This window comes from Lampris incognitus, chromosome 12 (genome assembly GCF_029633865.1).
Source record: "Lampris incognitus isolate fLamInc1 chromosome 12, fLamInc1.hap2, whole genome shotgun sequence".
In the NCBI taxonomy this organism is placed as follows: domain Eukaryota; kingdom Metazoa; phylum Chordata; class Actinopteri; order Lampriformes; family Lampridae; genus Lampris; species Lampris incognitus.
Window position 1 is genome coordinate 36,217,561 of NC_079222.1, and position 19,648 is coordinate 36,237,208.

At 44.5% G+C, this 19,648-nt stretch overlaps 1 protein-coding gene across 1 annotated transcript in view; it reads right to left on the minus strand.

Moving 5' to 3' along the window:
• pde8b (phosphodiesterase 8B) overlaps positions 1-19,648 on the minus strand; it is a 66,505-nt gene that overhangs the window by 46,478 nt on the left and 379 nt on the right. The window contains exons 1-2 of the mRNA XM_056290475.1: positions 19,339-19,648; positions 8,446-8,511 (exon numbers count right to left, since the gene is read on the minus strand). The exon at positions 19,339-19,648 is cut by the window's right edge and continues 379 nt beyond it. Coding sequence (XP_056146450.1) covers positions 8,446-8,511; positions 19,339-19,648 — 376 coding nt within the window. The remainder of the gene's footprint in view (positions 1-8,445; positions 8,512-19,338) is intronic.

Genomic DNA, 19,648 nt, shown 5'->3' on the forward strand with positions numbered 1-19,648 from the left:
AAGACACATAGCCATAGAGTCCATATGAATATTCATGCAGAGTAATCATCTGTTTCAATGTCCACATTCCATTTCTGTGAAGAGTAAGCCCCAGACCTCCTTAAACATGTTCTCTCTACCCGCCACTCTATAAGTGATTCGTTCATATGTTGCCATCTGATACATTGTTTCCATCCATTCATTGTAGGTTGAAGGAGCAGAGGATTTCCAGTTTCTCAGATTGATTCTGCAGCCAGTTATCAGAGCCAGCTGTACCCATAGTTTCATACGATTAGACATTCTGACATTTTCTGGTAACAGTCCCAAAAGACACAGTGCTGGGGTTTTAATCAGTGATAACTTCACCATCCCGTTCATAAAAACAACAATGTTGTCCCACATACATACTGTCTTCTCACAATAACACAGTAGATGTACTAAAGTCCCAGCCTCCTTCCCACATCTCCAGCAAGCATCAATGTCCCTTAGTTTCAGTAAAATGCACATAAAATATTGAGCCCCCCCCTTTTCCCATCCATGTTGTATGGAATAGATCCTGTATCCTAGTTTGTGGATTCAATTCAGATTTTACCTGGCCCAACATACGATGCCTAATTTGCAAAAAATTCCAAAAGTCTGATCTGTCTAGATTATATTCTGTCTTCACTTCCTCAAAGGATTTCATTCCGTCTTTCCCAAACAGATCTCCAAGGAGACGTATACCTGAACTAGCCCACCTTTCCCACATGAATGTCTTCTTGCCTATGAGAAGCTTCTTATTGTACCATATGGATGCTTTAGGTGTGAGATATGTATTGGATTTCATAATATGAGGTGCCACTCTCCAAGATTCCCGAGCAAAAGATAACACTGGGTTCCTGAATGGTATTGCTCTTCCCATTTGTGTAAGAGATGGATCCACCAGGACTCTTCCTAGAGCTGGCCGCCCAGCCAAACTGAGCAATCGGGGGAGAAGGGCCTTGGTCAGGGAGGTGACCAAGAACCCGATGGTCACTCTGACAGAGCTCCAGCGTTCCTCTGTGGAGATGGGAGAACCTTCCAGAAGGACAACCATCTCTGCAGCACTCCACCAATCAGGCCTTTATGGTAGAGTGGCCAGACGGAAGCCTCTGCTCAGTAAAAGGCACATGACAGACTGCTTGGAGTTTGCCAGAAAGCACCTAAAGGACTCTCAGACCATGAGAAACAAGAATCTCTGGTCTGATGAAACCAAGATTGAACTCTTTGGCCTGAATGCCAAACGTCACATCTGGAGGAAACCAGACACCTCTCATCACCCTGCTAATACCATCCCTAAAGTGAAGCATGGCAGTGGCGGCATCATGCTGTGGGGATGTCTTTCAGCAGCAGGAACTGGGAGACTAGTCAGGATTGAGGGAAAGATGAATGGAGCAAAGTACAGAGAGATCCAGATCCTTGATGAAAACCTGCTCCAGAGCACTCGGGACCTCAGACTGGGGTGAAGGTTTACCTTTCAACACGACAACGACCCTAATCACACAGCCAAGACAACGAAGGAGTGGCTTCGGGACAAGTCTGTGAATGTCCTTGAGTGGCCCAGCCAGAGCCCATACTTGAACCCCATTGAACATCTCTGGAAAGACCTGAAAATAGCTGTGCAGCGATGCTCCCCATCTAACCTTACAGAGCTCGAGAGGATCTGCAGAGAAGAATGGGAGAAATACCCCAACTATAGGTGTGACAAGCTTGTAGCTTCATACCCAAGAAAACTTGAGGCTTTAATCGCTGCCAAGGGTGCCTCAACCAAGTACTGAGTAAAGGGTGTGAATACTTATGTACATGCAATATTTCAGTTTTTTATTTTTAATAAATTTGCAAAAATTTCAACAAAACCTTTTTCACTTTGTCATTATGGGGTATTGTATGTAGATTGAGGAGAAAAAAAGGAATTTAATCCATTTTGGAGTAAGGCTGTAACAAAACAAAATGTGGGGAAAGTGAAGGGGTGTGAATACTTTCCGGATGCACTGTACTAGTTCTTCTTCTATCCTTACCCAAGCAGGAGCCTGGTCTGGAGGAATATTCCTTTTAGAAAGTTGGGAGAGTGAGAAGGCATAATGATACCAGTCAATCTTTGAGAGTGACAGCTGCGTATAACTTAGTACGGTTAAATAAGGGCTTTTCCCCCACCCAGATAAAGTGATCAATTACTGTGTTGTACTGTTTTAACAACAAGCGCGGGAATGATAAGGGTAGCATGTATATAATATATTGTATTTTAGGCGCTATAATCATTTTCACCAGGTTCATTCTACCCAACATTGATATATTCATATTAGTCCAATTCTGCAACAGAAATTGAATGTTTTGAATGATACATAGAAGCTATATTTGATTCCATTATCTTATTCAGACCCGGCGTTAGTTTAATCCCCAGATATGTTAGGCCAGACGGCATCCATCTGAACTGCCATTTTTCTCTAATGACCGGTGGGCATAATTTGGATAGTGGCATGGCTTCTGATTTTGTCCAATTGATTGTATATCCCGATATCGCAGAAAAAGAGTCTATTACAAAATTAATTTCTGATGCAGCCATTTCAGGATTACTGGATACCACTAGGATGTCGTCAGCATATAAAAAAAGTTTATGTTCTTCCCGACCCGCTTGTATTCCCACTATATTCTTATTCGCGCGTAAGGCCAGTGCTAATGGTTCGAGAAAAAGAGCAAAAATGTGAGGCGAGAGAGGCGAGCCCTGCCTAGTGCCATGGCTCAGCTTAAAAGAGGGTGACATGATGCCATTGGTGAGAACAGTGGCCATCGGATCCGTATACATTAGCTGAACCCATTGTTGGAACGATGGTCCAAACCCATATCTCTCTAGAATACAAAACAAAAAGGAAAACTCCACCTTATCAAAGGCCTTCTCTGCATCTAGAGAGAAGGCAACCACTGGGTCTTCTCCATTTCTCGTTTTCCACATCAGATGGAGGAGTCTGCGTAAATTATCAGTTGAGCTCTTCCCCTTTACAAATCCCACGTGGTCTGGATGTATTAGAAGTGGAATAACATCCTCTAGTCTGGTTGCCAGAATCTTGGCCAACACTTTTTCATCCACATTGATTAGTGAGATTGGTCGAAAATTACCACAGTACTGCGGGTCCTTCCCTTTCTTATGAAGTAAAGTGATTACTGCTGAACTCATGCTTTCTGGGAGTTTACCTTTCTGTAAAGCATCTTGATAGACAGTTTGCAGTCTCGGGGTTAACTTGTTGATAAAATTCCTATAAAAGTCAGATGTAAACCCATCATTTCCCAGCACTTTCCCCAAGCTAATTTTGCTGAATTTCTTCAATAGTGACGTCTCCTTCTAAGGTGTCTCTCTGAGCCTCTGTTAAGGTTGGCATGTTAATTGTTGAGAGGAAGCTCTTCAGCTTAGACTCATCCATCGTCCCTTGTGATGTGTGAAGTTCTTGGTAAAATGTCTTAAACACCCCATTAATCCCCTTTTATTCGTGATCAATTCATTACTTTTATTGTATATTGAAGAAATTACGTTTTGAGTTTGCCTCTGTTTTACTCTATGTGCCAATAATTTGCCTGCCCTCTCTCCCTATTCGTAGTATTTCTGCTTCGTACAAACAACGCTAATTCGGCCTTCCTTTGTAAAATGTTATTCAAATCAAATTTTAATTTATTAAGTTTACGTCACGTTTCTGGGTCTGGATGCTGTATATGCTGTTTCTCAAGCTTTTTTATGTCGTTATCTAGTTTAAGCATAGCTTCTTTTCATTTTCTGCTCTTTTAGAAAGCGCACTGTGTTGTATAAGACGCCCCCTTACATATGCTTTAAAGGCATCCCACATCATCCCAGAGTCTGAAATTGAGCCCTCGTTAAATTCCCAGAATTCACACATCACCGTCTTAACAAACGTACAATACTCTTCTCCATTTAACCTGAAATTATCAAAGCGCCACCTTAACACCCGTTCCTCATTTTCTTGAGGGGACATAACTACATCCACAGGTGCATGATCCGTCAAAACTATATTGCCAATTGTAGCACTAAGCACTTGGTTAACGAAAGCCCTAGATATAAGAAAATAATCAATCCTAGAACATGTGGCATGGGGGTGAGAGAAAAAGGTATAATCTCTTTCTTGTGGGTGTAATAACCGCCATAGTATATCAATAAGTCCCAGTTCTTCCATCATCAACTCTATTGCGGCCATTGATGCAGACCTATAGCTGGGTCGGCTTGATTGAGAAGAGTTGCCCAGTTTCAGATCTCTAACCTGGTTGAAGTCTCCCCCTATAATTATATTGTCGTTCCCCACATTTCTAATTATATTGCAGACATCATTGAAAAAGTCTGGCGATACTGAATTCGGACCATAGATATTAGCCACTGTCACTCTTTGGCCTTCCATTATAGCATCTAAGATGACCCATCTACCTTCTTTATCTGAGATGTGCTTCAGCACTTGGAAGTCTACGTTCCTCTTAACAAGAATAATCCCCCCTCTCTTCCTAGCAGGGAATGTGCTATAATAAACCTGTCCCACCCAGTCTCGTTTCAATTTGTCAGATTCCTTCTCATTCAAATGTGTTTCCTGAACAAGGGCTATATCAGCCTTTTTCTGTTTGAGAAATGTTAGGATTTTTTTCCTTTTAATATGTGTGCACCCCGCTATATTCCAAGATACTATTTTACTATTTTAAGTAAACCCATATTGAATTATTGGAAGTATCTCCATAAAAAATAAAAGTTGCCCTGTATGCATTTATCCCTCGGATCTGAAAATTATATAGCCTACTTGCATTGCAATTAGTAGGCCTACTGCCTGTATTCGTAGACTCATTATGGCTAGACATCGGACACATAACATGAGCATAACCTACAAGACTAAAAGACACAACAGACAAAAAAAGAAAAACAAAACTGAAAACTAGCTGGCCCCCATGCCAGTCATTCCCATAGTTTAGGTTTAGTGAGTCCATGGAACTGGTTGATCCCGTCGAAGGCTGCACTACTGGCTAGCCAACTGACTCAACCCTCACTCCTTAACACGCAACTTAGTGATTGCATAACGTTTGGTAGGCCTACTCAGGCTGCAAAATGATTGATTTTCCTTAGTCCCTACCTCGTGGCTAACATATTCCTGTTTCTATAGACAAGTAGACTTACAGCAATGACCTCAGATTAATAGCAGAGAGCCCCGGTTAATATCCCCTGCGGTATAGGCTTTCCTATCTCTTTCGCTCTCCGCCTACCATAGACCATAGAACTATTTATACATGCCGGTGGAAATAATGACACGATTAAAACAAAAAACAAAAAACCAAGACATGGTCTACCGTTAATAATTATGAACTCAAGTGTCACGTTACAAGTATAAGCAAATAGAAAGCTTGTAGTGTAAGCTACCCCGCTAGCCTGTAGAGGGAGGACAAAACTTCCGTTACCCACATCTTGTCATGCTGGTCAGCGGCAAAGAAAAATAAAGTCAACCGGTTAGGCTACCTTTCGCTGGGGTTTCCACTCGATACAGTCCCGTCCACAAATGGTGACCTTGTGGTCCTGTTTTCTGCGGGTGCTCTCTACACCAAACGTATAAGAGTTGTTGCTGTATCAATGTCAATTCAATGTCAATGACAGTTGGCCAAGGTCTCGAAATCCCAAATTAATGGCCACCTAAGAGTCTTTCAATTCTTGTGTTTTAAAAACGTCCTCGTTCTCCCTGGCAGAAAACCTCTAGCACAGAAACATTTTTTGGCCTCCTCGCATGCATGCCATGTTTGAGATGTCTACAGATTTTCCATAATATTCAAGTCTGGAGACTATCGTGGCCATTCCAAAACCTTCCAAAACATTTGGTGGAGTCCATTCTTCCTTCCACCCGCACAATAATGTAACGTGCATGGATAAGAAGACACGCTGGCCGCTTGCTGGTGAGTCTGACCCTTTAGTCTAGCGGTTAGCGATGCCTCCTGCGGTGCGGGCGATACCTCCTGCGGTGCGGGCGATACGGGTTCGCTTCCCGGCCGCGGCAATTCCTGGGGTTGCGTTGTCCCCCGAATTCGCTACAATATTTACTGTGCCGCCAGCTGCCACACAACCCCAAAGCACAATGGATCTACCCCCATGTTTAACAGTTGACAAGGTGTTCTCTGGAAATTCTTCACCCTTTTTTCTCCAAACATACCTCTTTGATTGTGACTAAAATGTTTTGGTTTCGTCAGTCCATAGCACATTGTTCCAAAAGGCTTCAGGTTTCTCAAGGTTTTCTTTTGCATACTTTAGGTGCTTAATTTTGTGTTGAGGTCATAGGAAAGACTTTCTGGCAACTCTGCCACGGATGTCTTTGTTGTTGAAAGTACATCGTATTTTTGGTTCTGGGCCATCCTCCGATTTATTTATTTATTATCTTCCAGACCTTGACTCGACACTTCAACTGTTCCATTTATCTTCCATTTTCTGATAATGTTTCTGAGAATGGAAATAGGTGGTTTGAAACGGTGAGTTTTTTTTTTTTGTAGCTTTCTCATTGTTTGTTGGTGGATGTGAACTACCTAGGTTCTGACATACTTGGACAACTACTCAGAGGCACCCATGGTTGTTATCACCAGACAGAACAGCCACTGCAGTCGATATTTTAGAAGGCATGTAGTTATATTATTTTTATTTATACAAATGAGGATTTAAGCATTTCAAAGGTTTTTGAAATGTTATGATCAAATTTACACCATCTCCAACCAGACATGATTTTGATCATATAGATACACCGAAGATGAAATTGATGAATTGCATGATTTTGGTGAAATTTGCATATGCTCATTTGATGATCAGATTTGGTCGTAAGCAACTTTGATAAATAAGGCCATTGAGAAAGCTTGGTCATAGGAGTCATGCTTGAGATTTTTGGAGGGAGAATTTTCTAGTAGAAACACTATTTGTGACAACATGGTTAATTTTATTATTATTATTATTAGTAGTAGTGTTGTTATTTTTGTGCGCTGAGGATATACTTTGGCTTAAATAAGATTGGCATAGAGCATCATAGGGATGAAGAAAACAGAGTGAAGTTGAGGAGCAAGTGGTAGCCTGATGAAGAAATGTTCTGGGGCCTCATTCTGAGAAGGAGAAGAGATCCAGATTTTAAGCCTGATATTTAGCCAGGAGAAGGGATTTAGTAAATTTGGGCTCTGTACTGGGGGGAAAGAGAGAGAGGGAGGAAGATCAAGGAGGGGAAATCCAGAAGACCCTCTCGGGGTTAGAGACAGGGGGCTAAATATTAGTATATTCAATTCAATTCAAAACTTTATTGCAGACAAACCCCAGACAATACAAAGAGTAAACGCAACAAAATAACATAAATGGAACAAGTCAGTGTCTTATAAGAAGGCAGCTATACCAGTGGTCCCACTGCCGGGATTGGTAGCATGTGGCACTGAATCGTATTAAACCCTTGTTAAACCCTTGATGATTACATTATCAGTCATTGAGCTGGCAAATAAATTTATACATGAGCTTTCTTAGAAGAGCCTGAAAGGTGTTGACTCCTGCAACCACAAACATTTCACTTGCTCTACACCATCTAGGTCTTTTTAGCAGTATTCTCATAGCATCATTATAAGCTACTCGAAGCCTCTGTAAGCTTGCTTTTTTATAGTTTGACCACAGGTGTGCAGTATAGAGTGTTGTACAATATGCTCTGAACAAAGACATCGTCACACTAACTGAACACTCACCAAACTTGTGTGAGAGCGTGTTTGCTTGTGCATACGTCGTGCAGCATTGCCTATAAATATCATCATCTGTCATTTGTTCAGTAACATAGTGCCCAAGATATTTCACCTCATTACATACCCCAAGATTAATATCAGTATAATAAGTATAGTACAGGTATCTCAAGAAATGAGATACCCAAGCTGTGATTACTCCATGACAGGGGCGTTTCCAGGATTTGAGGACATTCGGGTCTTAGCCTGGACTTTTTTGATAAACGAGCTCTATTTTGATGCTCTTTTATGCACTCTGGCACCTTATTTACATTCAAAGTACATGCCTTAATCATTGAAAAATTGAAATGTGTACCTCAAAAACTGTTGTTTACTCCTACTCTGGTAGGAATTTTCATGTACTTTGTGATACACATAACAATGAAGTCACCACAAAAGAGTTATAGTTTTATAAATCAAAATAATGCGAATGCAATGTATATATTTTTACTTTTTGGACATAAATTGTCAAAATGGTGTATGGCATGGTACATATGCTAAAATGAAAACATGTGTTATTTCAGTGTAACTTTAAAAGGTACACCATGACATTGACCTGTCTACACTGACATCTGCAATTGACGAAATTAATTTCAATGTACAGGCATGAGTAGCATTGGCATTTTAGCTAATCAAAATTGCTTCACTGTTTTTGACTCTGACACACAAATACACAAAGTAACACCAAATTGTTGTTACCAGTTTCCACGCCTGATTGTGACTCAGCTGCTGGCTCTTCAGTCTGGAGCTCGTCTTCGCTCCCCTCTGAAAAACCACGAAATAACCTTAAATAAAACTCATAACTGGATTCATAATTGGATTGGATTGCATTCTAATTACATTACACGAGCTAACTGTCGTAGTATCTAAACAATACCTCCAAACATAATGGCGTCGTTAATTGCTTCCATCCATCCATTATCCAACCCGCTTATCCTTACCCAGGCTCGCGGGGGATGCTGGAGCCTATCCCAGCAGTCACTGGGCGGCAGGCCGCCAGACCATCACAGGGCTTATTGAAGAATAACCAGTTCATTTAGGTTTAAATCAATATGACGGTTAACTTTTGTTTGTGCCTATAGTAAAATAAATGAGTTACCGTTTTAGTTCGGTAAAGGTAAAGGTATGCTGCGGGATCAGACGAGTACGGCCCGCTAGCTAAACGGCACCTGCAAGTGCCGAATCCAATTCATATCATGAATAACAGGCGATTTCAACCATTATTGAAAAGTTACTACATAGGCTAAGTTCACATTGTAGCGAATTTGGGGGACAACGCAACCTCAGGAACTGCCGCGGCCGGGAAGCGAACCTGTATCGCCCGCACCGCAGGAGACATCGCTAACCGCTCGACTAAAGGGTCAGACACGCCAGCCAGCGGCCTTCTTATCCATCCACGTTACATTTAAGCATATCAGCTCCGCTGGCCGCTGGCTGGCGGGTCTGAGCCTTTAGTCGAGCGGTTAGCGATGTCTCCTGCGGTGCGGGCGATACGGGTTCGCTTCCCTTCCTGTGGTTGCGTTGTCCCCCGAATTCGCTACAATAGCCTGATGGATGTAAAAACTTATAGCATTCTACTTGACTGAATCATTTTCGGCAACAACATCCGATAGCATCACCTAGAGTGGCAGAAAAAAACAGCCTCAGCAACTTTGACGTTTTCGTTGAGTTGCGCGAAAAAAAAGTTGATACAGCAGCAACATTTAAAACCTAAATCTGCAACTTTCCTCCCTTGCTTGTGCATAAAAAGCCCAGGACGACAGTCGTTTTGCTAGAACAAGCACGCCTAGCCCGATCTATCGCGTGTTCAAAGTCACCCTGTTTACACATGGTTTTAAAATGCGTTTTGGGCGATCGGATCGCAAGTGCTCAGCGAGACACATCGCCGTTTGCGCCTGTGTCTATCATGTGTTTCCGAATGCTTCCTGCTGACCACTTGTGATCAGATTTCGTTACTCAGAAGAAGAAGAAGAGGAAGAAGAAAAAGAAGAAGAAGAAGAGTTCGTTACTGTTACATCACTTCCGCTACAAGGTCAAAGGGCCTCAGTCAAGCACCAGATTTGCTGACTGTGAATGATGGAAAGGAGGCTTCTTGTAGCGTCAGTCAGTTTAAAAAAATTTTTTTTTTTTAATAATTTTATTTCTGATTATTCCCTTTTTCTCCCGATTTAGTGGCCAATCGATCCCTATTTTTAGTTCAAACACCCACCCTCGTACTGCATGCGTTCGCCAACTGCGTCTCTCCGGCCGGCAGTCTCGAAGGAGACGCCTCGCCACTTCCGTGACAAGGCGCCTCCAGGCCGAACCACTGCTTTTTCCGACACACCCAGAGACGCATTCATGTGACGAACACAAGCCGACTCCGCCCCCCTCCTGAAGACAGCGTTGCCAATTATTGCTGCTTCACCGAGTCCGGTCATAGTCGGATCTGACGAGACCGGGGCGCGAACCCCGGTCCCCAGTGGGCAACTGCATCGACACAAAGCCGATGTTTAGACCGCTACACCACCGCGGACCCGTCAGTCAGTTTTTAATGAAACTACGAGGAAGGCAACAACATACAACTCTCCCGGAACAATTCAGTACTAGCGCAAGCACTTTCAATTACCGTAAATACCACAGTATATGCTCACATATATTACCGTATATGACATCGCCCTCCTCTTTGAGAGTTACTTTAATAACCTGCTGGGAAACCTCAGAGAATGACCATTCTCAATGTCACATAACCTAACCCAAAAATTATTTAAATTGAGACAGTTCGACATACTATTACTGGTCCCTATTCTGACTCAACAAATGCACTGTAATACAACTGTAAACAGTTTCACAACAATTATCATTGAATTTCAATTCAATTAACCTCCCACAACATGAACAATACAAACATAAATGTCAACACACATTTCTTCAGTCTCTTCACATTACCCCCCTTTTTTAATCAGCCCCCCCCCCAAAAGGCCATAGATCGATACAATAGTGTCTACAGGTTCATGCTGTTAACTGGCTAGCGCACCCGTCCAGATCTGGTCACAGTCTGACCGGGCAGAGGGGATGTGGGAGTAGCCACACTCTGACTGACAGGAACAGTCTCTATCATGGTGGCTGTGTCAGAGTGGTTATCTGTCCTAGAGTTCCCATCCGGTGCTGCTGTGGTGGGTTGGGGAACCGGCCCTGGTTGGAGGTGACGGCGGTTCCGTCGCAGCACCTCTCCATTCTGCGTCGTGATGATGAAGGATCTTGGGGTAGAGCTCTCACCTGAGATCACCACTGGCAGAGACCACGATTTTTCATGGTCTAACTTGGAGAGCACTGCGTCTCCTGGTTGCAGGGCAGGCAGTGGATTAGCTCCGTGGCGAAGGTTGTAGTAGTGGGCCTGTTTGGCCTTTCCTCTCCTGCCCTCCTCTTCCACAGCTGCTCTGCTGGGCCATTTTAGCAGGAGATTTTTCTCCAGAGTGGGGAGTGTGGTGTGTATTTTTCTCCCCATCAACAGCTTGGCTGGGCTGTAGCCTGTGGTGGAGCAGGGTGTGGACCTATAGCTCATTAGAGCCATCACTGGGTCCTGTTGCTTGAGAATTTTATTAGCTGTCTGCACGGCCCTCTCAGCGTGGCCATTGCCTTGTGGGTGGTGAGGACTGGATGTATAGCGTTTGAAGTCGAGGTGCTTGGCGAGCTTTCTGAACTCTGCACTTGAAAACTGAGGTCTGTTATCATTTATCACCTCGTCTGGGATACCAAAACCTGGCAAAAACTGTTTTGAGCTTTTGGATGACTTGTGCGCTAGTTGTGGAGGGAAGGTGCAGTATTTCTAGAAACCTCGAGTAATAGTCTGATATTACCAGGTAACTGCAGTGATTGAGCTCGCAGAGGTCCATGGCAATTCTCTTCCAGGGTCGTGCTGGGAGAGGTGTGGAAATGAGAGGTTCCTTCTGCTGAGTTCTTTTCATTTCACAGCACACCTGGCACCTCATCACTAGCCTGTTAATCTCCGTAGTGAGTCCGGGCCACCACACGGATGAATATGCTCTCTCCCTTCATTTTGTGAGGTCCTGGTGCCCTTCGTGAATCTTTTGAAGGATCTCTGCCCTCATTGACCTCAGTATTACAATCCTGCTTCATCTTAGGATGAGGCCATCATACTCTGATAGCTCTGATCTGACTTGGAAGTATGCTTTAGCATCGTTAGGTTCAGTCTGTGAGTGCTCAGGTCATCATCTCTTTATAAGCTGCATGACAAACATCAGTTCGCCCCTCTAATTTCATCCATCTTACTCTTGGATGCGGGGATTGCCCCCACTACACTGGCAACGTAGAATGCCACCTCGCTCTCTGTGTTACTTATGTAACCGGTTATTTTCTTGCCCGGTGCGGGATTCAAACGGGGTGTATTGCACCACAAGGCGACATCACTAACCGCTCGGCTAAAGGGTCAGACCCGTTAGCTAGGGGCTAACGTGTCTTATTTGTAGTTTACAGTCGTCACCCTCTCCTGGAAGCGCGCCCTCGCGCTTTGTTCTTCCCGCGCTCCGAAGAGACTTCTGAGGATCTGCACACTTCCGGATCCCACCGCTGCCACCAATGTAACCGGTTATTTTCTTGCCCGGTGCGGGATTCGATACGGGGTGTACTGCACCACAAGGCGACATCACTAACCACTCGGCTAAAGGGTCAGACCCGTTAGCTAGGGGCTAACGTGTCTTATTAGTAGTTTACACTTACTTTGCCCATGCCTGCTGGTGGACTGGGTGACAGGGTGTCTGCAACCAGCAGAGTTTTTCCAGGAGCACATTCTGCTACTGCTGCTTATTTTGGCCCTGCTGCTTATTTCCCCCTTTTGGCTCACCGGGATGGTTGGTGTATTTGCTGCGCCTCTGGGTGACTTCATGAACGGCCCCCGTTGCTTCACCTTGCATGCTAATTTGTGCTGTAACCTCCTCAGACTGCCTGACTGTCTCTATTGTCAGCGCTAGTGTCGGGTCCTTTGTCAGCTGCAATTTTCGGGAGACTTCCTTGTCGAGTATGCCGACAACTATCCAGTCACCGATGTTTCCATCCCTGTTCATCCTTGTCCAACTTAGTGGCGGTCCTATACCTCAGAAGACGCTGGCGCCAGTCCGGCCACTCACCCAGCTTGTCGAAGGCAAAGTTTGATGGCGGATTGAATTTAGCCATGGCTTATCACGCTCACTTTTTCCGTGTACTTCTAACACGACGGAAAGGAGGCTTCTTGTAGCGTCAATCAGTTTTTAATGAAACCACGAGGCAGGCAACAACATACAACACTCCCGGGACAATACAGTACCAGCTCAAGCGCTTTCAATTACCGTAAATACTACAGTATATGCTCACATATATTACCGTATATGACACCGACTAGCTGTGAAAACAGTAGCTAATGTTTGAAGATGTTTCAAGCACTAATATACATGTACGGACTATTCCAGCTGTTGAGACTGACAGGACTGACTCTTCTGCCCAAATGGAGATTAGGCATCTCGTTTCACTTGTACTCCAGCCAGGTAGACTCGCCTCTCCCTCCAATTTTTTCGAAAGTTGGCAACAACCACCACATCCTGCACTGATGACGTATTTTCCTGTTACGTCATTGTCGAGGACGCATCAGGACGCATTAGCATTTACACTACAAAAGATATGTGGTCAAATGCGTCCCAGACCACCTCGGCAAGTGGTTTGAGTAACCGGTTCACAAGACGTTTTGGTGGTCGTTTACACTTGTGTTTAGAGCTGTCCACTTGTGATCCGATCGCAAAATAAAACCACAGAAAAAACCGCATTACAAAACCAAGTGTAAACGAGGTATAAGGTCACTCGTGTTGCTAGAAACACTGGTCTGCACCGCAGCCACGTGACGTACAACATGTTGGAATGTACCATTTGTTTGAAGGTGGGGGTGTTCCTAATAAACTGGCAGCTCAGTTTATATTGGAACATTGTTTTACTGTATTATCGATTGTCGGTGTTGCAAACTCACCACATGGTCATCACGTTTCAAATGGATAAAACAGCAAGTTGCACATTGTGCCTTTAATCACAAACTGAATGTATGCCATCAATGATGTTTTATACTGGTCTCGGTACTTTTTTCATTCAAATTCGGATATTTGATTGATTTAAGCAATGTGCTTATAAAGTGATGCATTTGGTTGTGTGTGCTTCATTTTATAAAACTCATTTTTATGGGGCTTGGTTTTAGGTATGTAACTGTTATTTTTTGGTTAAATTTTTGTATCAACTGTGATATCTATTGTTATGCTGATGACACTTATGGCATCCATTTGTAATAACTACAACAATAGTATTTAGATAAATGACATTAAACATGATATTTCTGTCAAGATAAAAATAATCTCACAGATATAACATTATATGATTAAGACTGGAATGTCATATTTTGTTAGTTTGCTACTTTTATGTTAGGTTGTGTCGTTTTTAGATGTGAAGCACCTCATGAACCTGAGTTGTAACTAACTGACTGATTGACTGACTCACTCCTGCACTCACTCACTCACTCACTCACTCACTCACTCACTCACTCACTCACTCACTCACTCACTCACTCACTCATTCATGCACTCACGCTCTCACTCACTCACTCACTCATCACTAACTCACTCACTCACTCACTCATACACTCACTCACTCTCTCACTCATTTGCTCTCTCGTTCACTCACTCACTCACTCACTCACTCACTCTCATTCAGTCGCTCACACACTCACTCACTTAGGCACTCACTCGCTCTCTCTCTCTCACTCACTCACTCACTCACTCACTCACTCACTCACTCCGTTTTAGCAGCATGACATTTCTCCACAAGTGGGAGCTGAGCACATACACAGCACCAGATGTAGTATGTAAGAGTGGTGCTGTGTATCAACAACACTGCGTGGCTGCTGCAGCTACAAAAGGGTTTTATAAAATGCAACTCTGTTGATTGATTGATTGATTGATTGATTGATTGATTGATGCTAGGATCGCTAAGAAACAGCGCTGAAGTGAATCCATTACATATTGCAAATATATCACTTTATTAGCAGCTTGTACTTGCAAAAACATCTGATAAATTGTGTTATAAACTAAACAAGTGGGATTATTTTGTAATAGGCAGATCTAGTTATTTTGTGGCTAAACAATATTTTAATTGCATCCACACAAAATAAAGAGTAAATGTTGCCTGCATTTTAGTCCTGTCGACAGTTATTGTAATAAACATAACCGAGTTAAGGGTCGTCGACTGTTGTGGTTTTGAATGTGGTTTCTAAAGGATAATATCTTGACCTTCATTTTTTCCATCATAAGCAATGTCAAATATTTTCACTGGACGTGCGGACTTGAACCTCCTGCGTTTGAAATTCCAATGCCATCGCTTTTGAAACCGGAACTAATATGACGCTCGAGAAGACCTCATAACACATCACCACAACCTTCAACTCACCGCACACAACACGTGTGTGTACTCATTCTGACGTTCATCACAACCTGCTGTGACATTTTATTTTTATTTTGCTTTCTTTAGGAGTTCATCCGATCAAGAGCCTTTTTCTTATTCTTTAAAGCGGTATTTTAAATGTGGCGCGTGCGTGTGTGCGCGCGCACTGCGTGTGTATATGTGCGCGCGCTGCATGTGTGTGCGCAAACTACGTGTGTGAGAGAGAGAGAGGGGGGGGAGCGAGAGAGAGAGGGGGGGGAGAGAGCGAGAGAGAGAGAGCGAGAGAGAGAGGGGGGAGAGAGCGAGAGAGCGAGAGATAGCGAGAGAGAGAGCGAGAGAGAGAGAGAGAGAGAGAGAGAGAGAGAGAGAGAGAGAGAGAGAGAGAGAGAGAGAGAGAGAGAGAGAGAGAGAGAGAGAGAGGGAGAGAGAGAGGGGGGGAGAGCGAGAGAGAGAGGGGGGAGAGCGAGAGAGACGGGGGGGGAGAGAGCGAGAGAGGGGGGGAGAGAGCGAGAGAGAGAGAGAGAGCGAGAGAGAGAGAGAGAAGAGAGAGAGAGAGAGAGCGAGAGAGGGGGGGGGGGGGGAGAGCGAGAGAGAGAGAGAGCGAGAGAGAGAGAGGGGGGAGAGAGGGGGGCGAGAGAGAGGGGGGGGGGGAGAGCGAGAGAGAGAGAGCGAGAGAGGGGGGGGGGGAGAGAGCGAGAGAGAGAGAGCGAGAGAGAGGGGGAGGGAGAGGGAGAGAGAGAGGGGGGGAGAGCGAGAGAGAGAGAGCGAGAGAGAGGGGGGAGGGAGAGGGAGAGAGAGAGGGGGGGAGCGAGAGAGAGAGAGAGAGAGAGAGAGAGAGAGAGAGAGAGAGAGAGAGAGAGAGAGAGAGAGAGAGAGAGAGAGCTCCTTGTCCTTGAAATCGTAGCACATGTCATCTGTCAGGCCGGTGGCCTTCTTTGGCACCTAACTCAATCAGGCTCATACTCTTTTAATATCGTTTATATTCTTCATTTCTGTCCTTTCCCAACATGCTCATATTGCCCTACTTTGTTGTTTTGTTCCGCGGGTGTAAACTACAAGTGTGTCTACGCAGTGAAGCAGGTAGTAAGCCTGCTGCTACAGACATGTACCGCTCGGTGTGTTGCATATAATGCATAACTCGTTCTCCATCAGCTGTTGACCTGTCGTAACTATGGCGCCGGGGTGAGCCCGGAAATGGCGAACTCTCAGTTTGTGGCCCCCGCAAGAGACTTTGCGGAGGTTTACGTGCTTTTCCAGTTTGGCATTTGAACCAGATGATATGCAAATCTTATTGCAGCGAACCCGGGTCTCCCGCACCACGGACGACGACGTTAACCAGTCGACTAAAGCAGTGTTTCTCAACCGGGGGTCCGCGGACCCCTAGTGGTCCGTGGTGTAAATTGCAAGGGGTCCGTGAAAATAAAATATCTTTAAAAAAAAGATCCTATGACATTTATAGAAATAGGATTATTTTACTCAAATGTGACTGAGACCTTTATCTACCTAAACTATAAAGGGTAACAGGACTTTTTTCTCTGATTACATCTGTTTCACAAGTGTAATCTATTGTATTTTAATAAGAGATCTCGCTCCCGTTTGCATTGTTAAAAGTTACTGCATAAAAATTCTGTTGTTACATATACCTGAAAGTTACTGAATACATATTCTGTGTTGTTACATATATCTGAAAGTTACTGAATACATATTCTGTTTTGTTACATATACCTGAAAGTTACTGAATACATATTCTGTGTTGTTACATATATCTGAAAGTTACTGCATAAGAATCCTGTTTTGTTAACTATATCTAAGTTACAACTGAAAGCTCTTATTTTTGCCCCAAAGAATGAATAAATGCTATAATGCAATTTAAAATGCAGTTTCTACTGTTTCTATCAAATTGCAACCCCCCTCCCCAAGATCAGGTGGAGGGGGTCCTCAGGGTAGATCAAAAATACACAGGGGGTCCAGGACCCCAAAAAAGTTGAGAACCACTGGACTAAAGGGTCCGACCCGTTAGCCAAGTGCTAGCGAGTCTATTTGTCCGTGGTGGTTACAATATAATCATATGCAATATGCAAACCATATTGTTCCATAGTACGTATAGATACACCTCCCACTACTGGTGGCAGGTGTAACATCTTAGACCCAACAGTATGCCTAAGGCCCAATTTATACTCCAAATCTCGGCTAGCAGACAGACGTCTCTCGACAATTTTGACGTCACGAGAGACACTTTTTGCGTCTCCCAGGGCCGTCGTGCACGCGACACATATTCTTATGTCGCAGACTCGCGCGCATTATGTCGCTCAGCTGTGATTGGATGGTTGGATTGAAGGGACGAGGCGTTCGGGCGTTGCCATGGTTTTGCTTGAGAGCGTTGTTTACGTTACGCGCGCTCATTCGTAAAAAGAACACTCGCTACTGTTTACTACACAGCGCGTGACGCGAAACGTTTCCATAGATACCAGGAGACGGTCGGCGACATTGCGACGAGCGTAAATGCGAGACACTTTTTTTGTCTGCCGGGAAACATTCGGAGCATAGATTGGGCTTAACTTTCCCTAACGTATGAATGCAAAAACAAAACAAAACAAATACCATTATTTTAAACAGTGGGCTAGGGCTGCGTAGAATGTGCATGTTTAATAATAAAGTGAGTACACACTCCGTTCCAAATCTGCTACACATGTGCCTTACAAACAAAACAATGACGTCATACTGTAGCGGCCGGGGGAGGCGGCCGCTCTGACTGCCGGCGGTTCTGCACTGAGGGAGTGCAATGGCTGATGGGACTGCTAATGTTATATTTAAAAATGGTCTTTTAACGATGCAGCTTGCTAGCTAGCTAGCTAGCTTGGTATTGCGGTAATATCAGCAGCAAAACTGCACTCCGTTTTGCTAGGCTTGTCTTTGTGACTGTAAATTGATATAAACCGTCCCGTATGTGGCATAGGTGGATGTCAAGGTAGGGAGAGAAATAGGTCAGAAACTGACAGGTTAACAACAGAAGGTAAATTCCTCCGATATTCTACTTAAATAATAATTAGATTTTACAAAATGATGCTAACGCAAGCTAGTGTGCAGCAGGTTGCCTCCAATCGTTTGGCAGCCAAAAGTCATGGAAATGTTTGGAAATTTGAACAGGTGTTATAACTGTACTCCCACAGTCCAAAGACATGTAGGTCAGCGGAATCGGCCATACTAAACTATCCCTGGGTGTGAATGTGTGTCGGCCCTGTGATGGCCTGGCGGCCTGTCCAGGATGTTTCCCTGCCTGCCGCCCAATGACTGCTGGGATAGGCTCCAGTTTGGGTAATGGCTGGATGGATGGATAGAACGTTTCAGTTTCCATACAGGAAACTCCTCTGCATTCAGTAGTAAAGAAGTCTGTAGGCTACACGTGCTATAACTGAAGTGCATTGTGAAACCAGTAAGAAAATTTTTTTTTGGCAAAGTTGCAAAGACAAATCCACAAAGCAGTAAGTTCATGATTGTGTTGCGGAGTTAAAATCCCCAGGGCACAGCGCCGACTTGGCTAAGATGTGACAAAAACACGCTTTTAGTACAATTCATGCAGGAAGTTGTTGCTTTGTTTTTGTTTTGCTCGGTGCAGTCAACACAAACATCAGCTCTACTAGCGCCCCTAAAGCCATGTGGTTTCATGCTTTGACTGATTAACTGTGGACATAGAGGTCCTGAAGCTGAATCAGATGACTTTCTCTGCACATCAACTTACACCCGATGAGCGCATGCCACTGTGACAGAGCTTTAACGGAAGTGTCCGTCAGAACCCCGTCACCTGTCCGTGGAGCACGCAACGCACCATGTATACCTCCGTCAGAGAAGACGCTGTTATAACAGCTGTTATAACGCTGTTATAACGGCTTAGGCAGATTAAATGGCTCTAAAACCCGAAACCTTGAGCTTTAATTTGTGCTCAGAAGACACTGTAGCATGAAAGCATCCGCGTTAGGAGGATTCCCATGACGTCACCCCTGTGTAAATCTGCATATGGCCATCAGTGCAGACGACTAAGGTGTGTTTTAGAAAATCCGACAAACACCCAGACCGCTCTTTAGGCCTGCACCTAAATTTGCTCTTTCGACTGTTTAAGGCTGGATGAGATGTGTTGTGCTGTACCGTGTCGCCGGCGTGGCTGGTTCGGGTCTCGGCCTTGGTGCAGACGTGTCCGGCGTTTCCTCGGGGATCCGGATGAGAGTTGTTCGGTGACTGTCGACACTGACGGGTGACGACGGAGGAGGAGACGGCGTCGGACGCGTCCGTCTTGAGGAAAAGCCCGCGGACGCCCCGGGAGGCGGCGGCGGCGGTCTGGTGCCGGGAAGAGGACTCCTCGGAGTCTCGGCAGTAGATCACCCCGCTCTGAGAGACGTGGATGCTGGGAGCGCAGCCCATGCCGCTGCGCCGCGGAGTCAGAGCCCGGTAACGAACG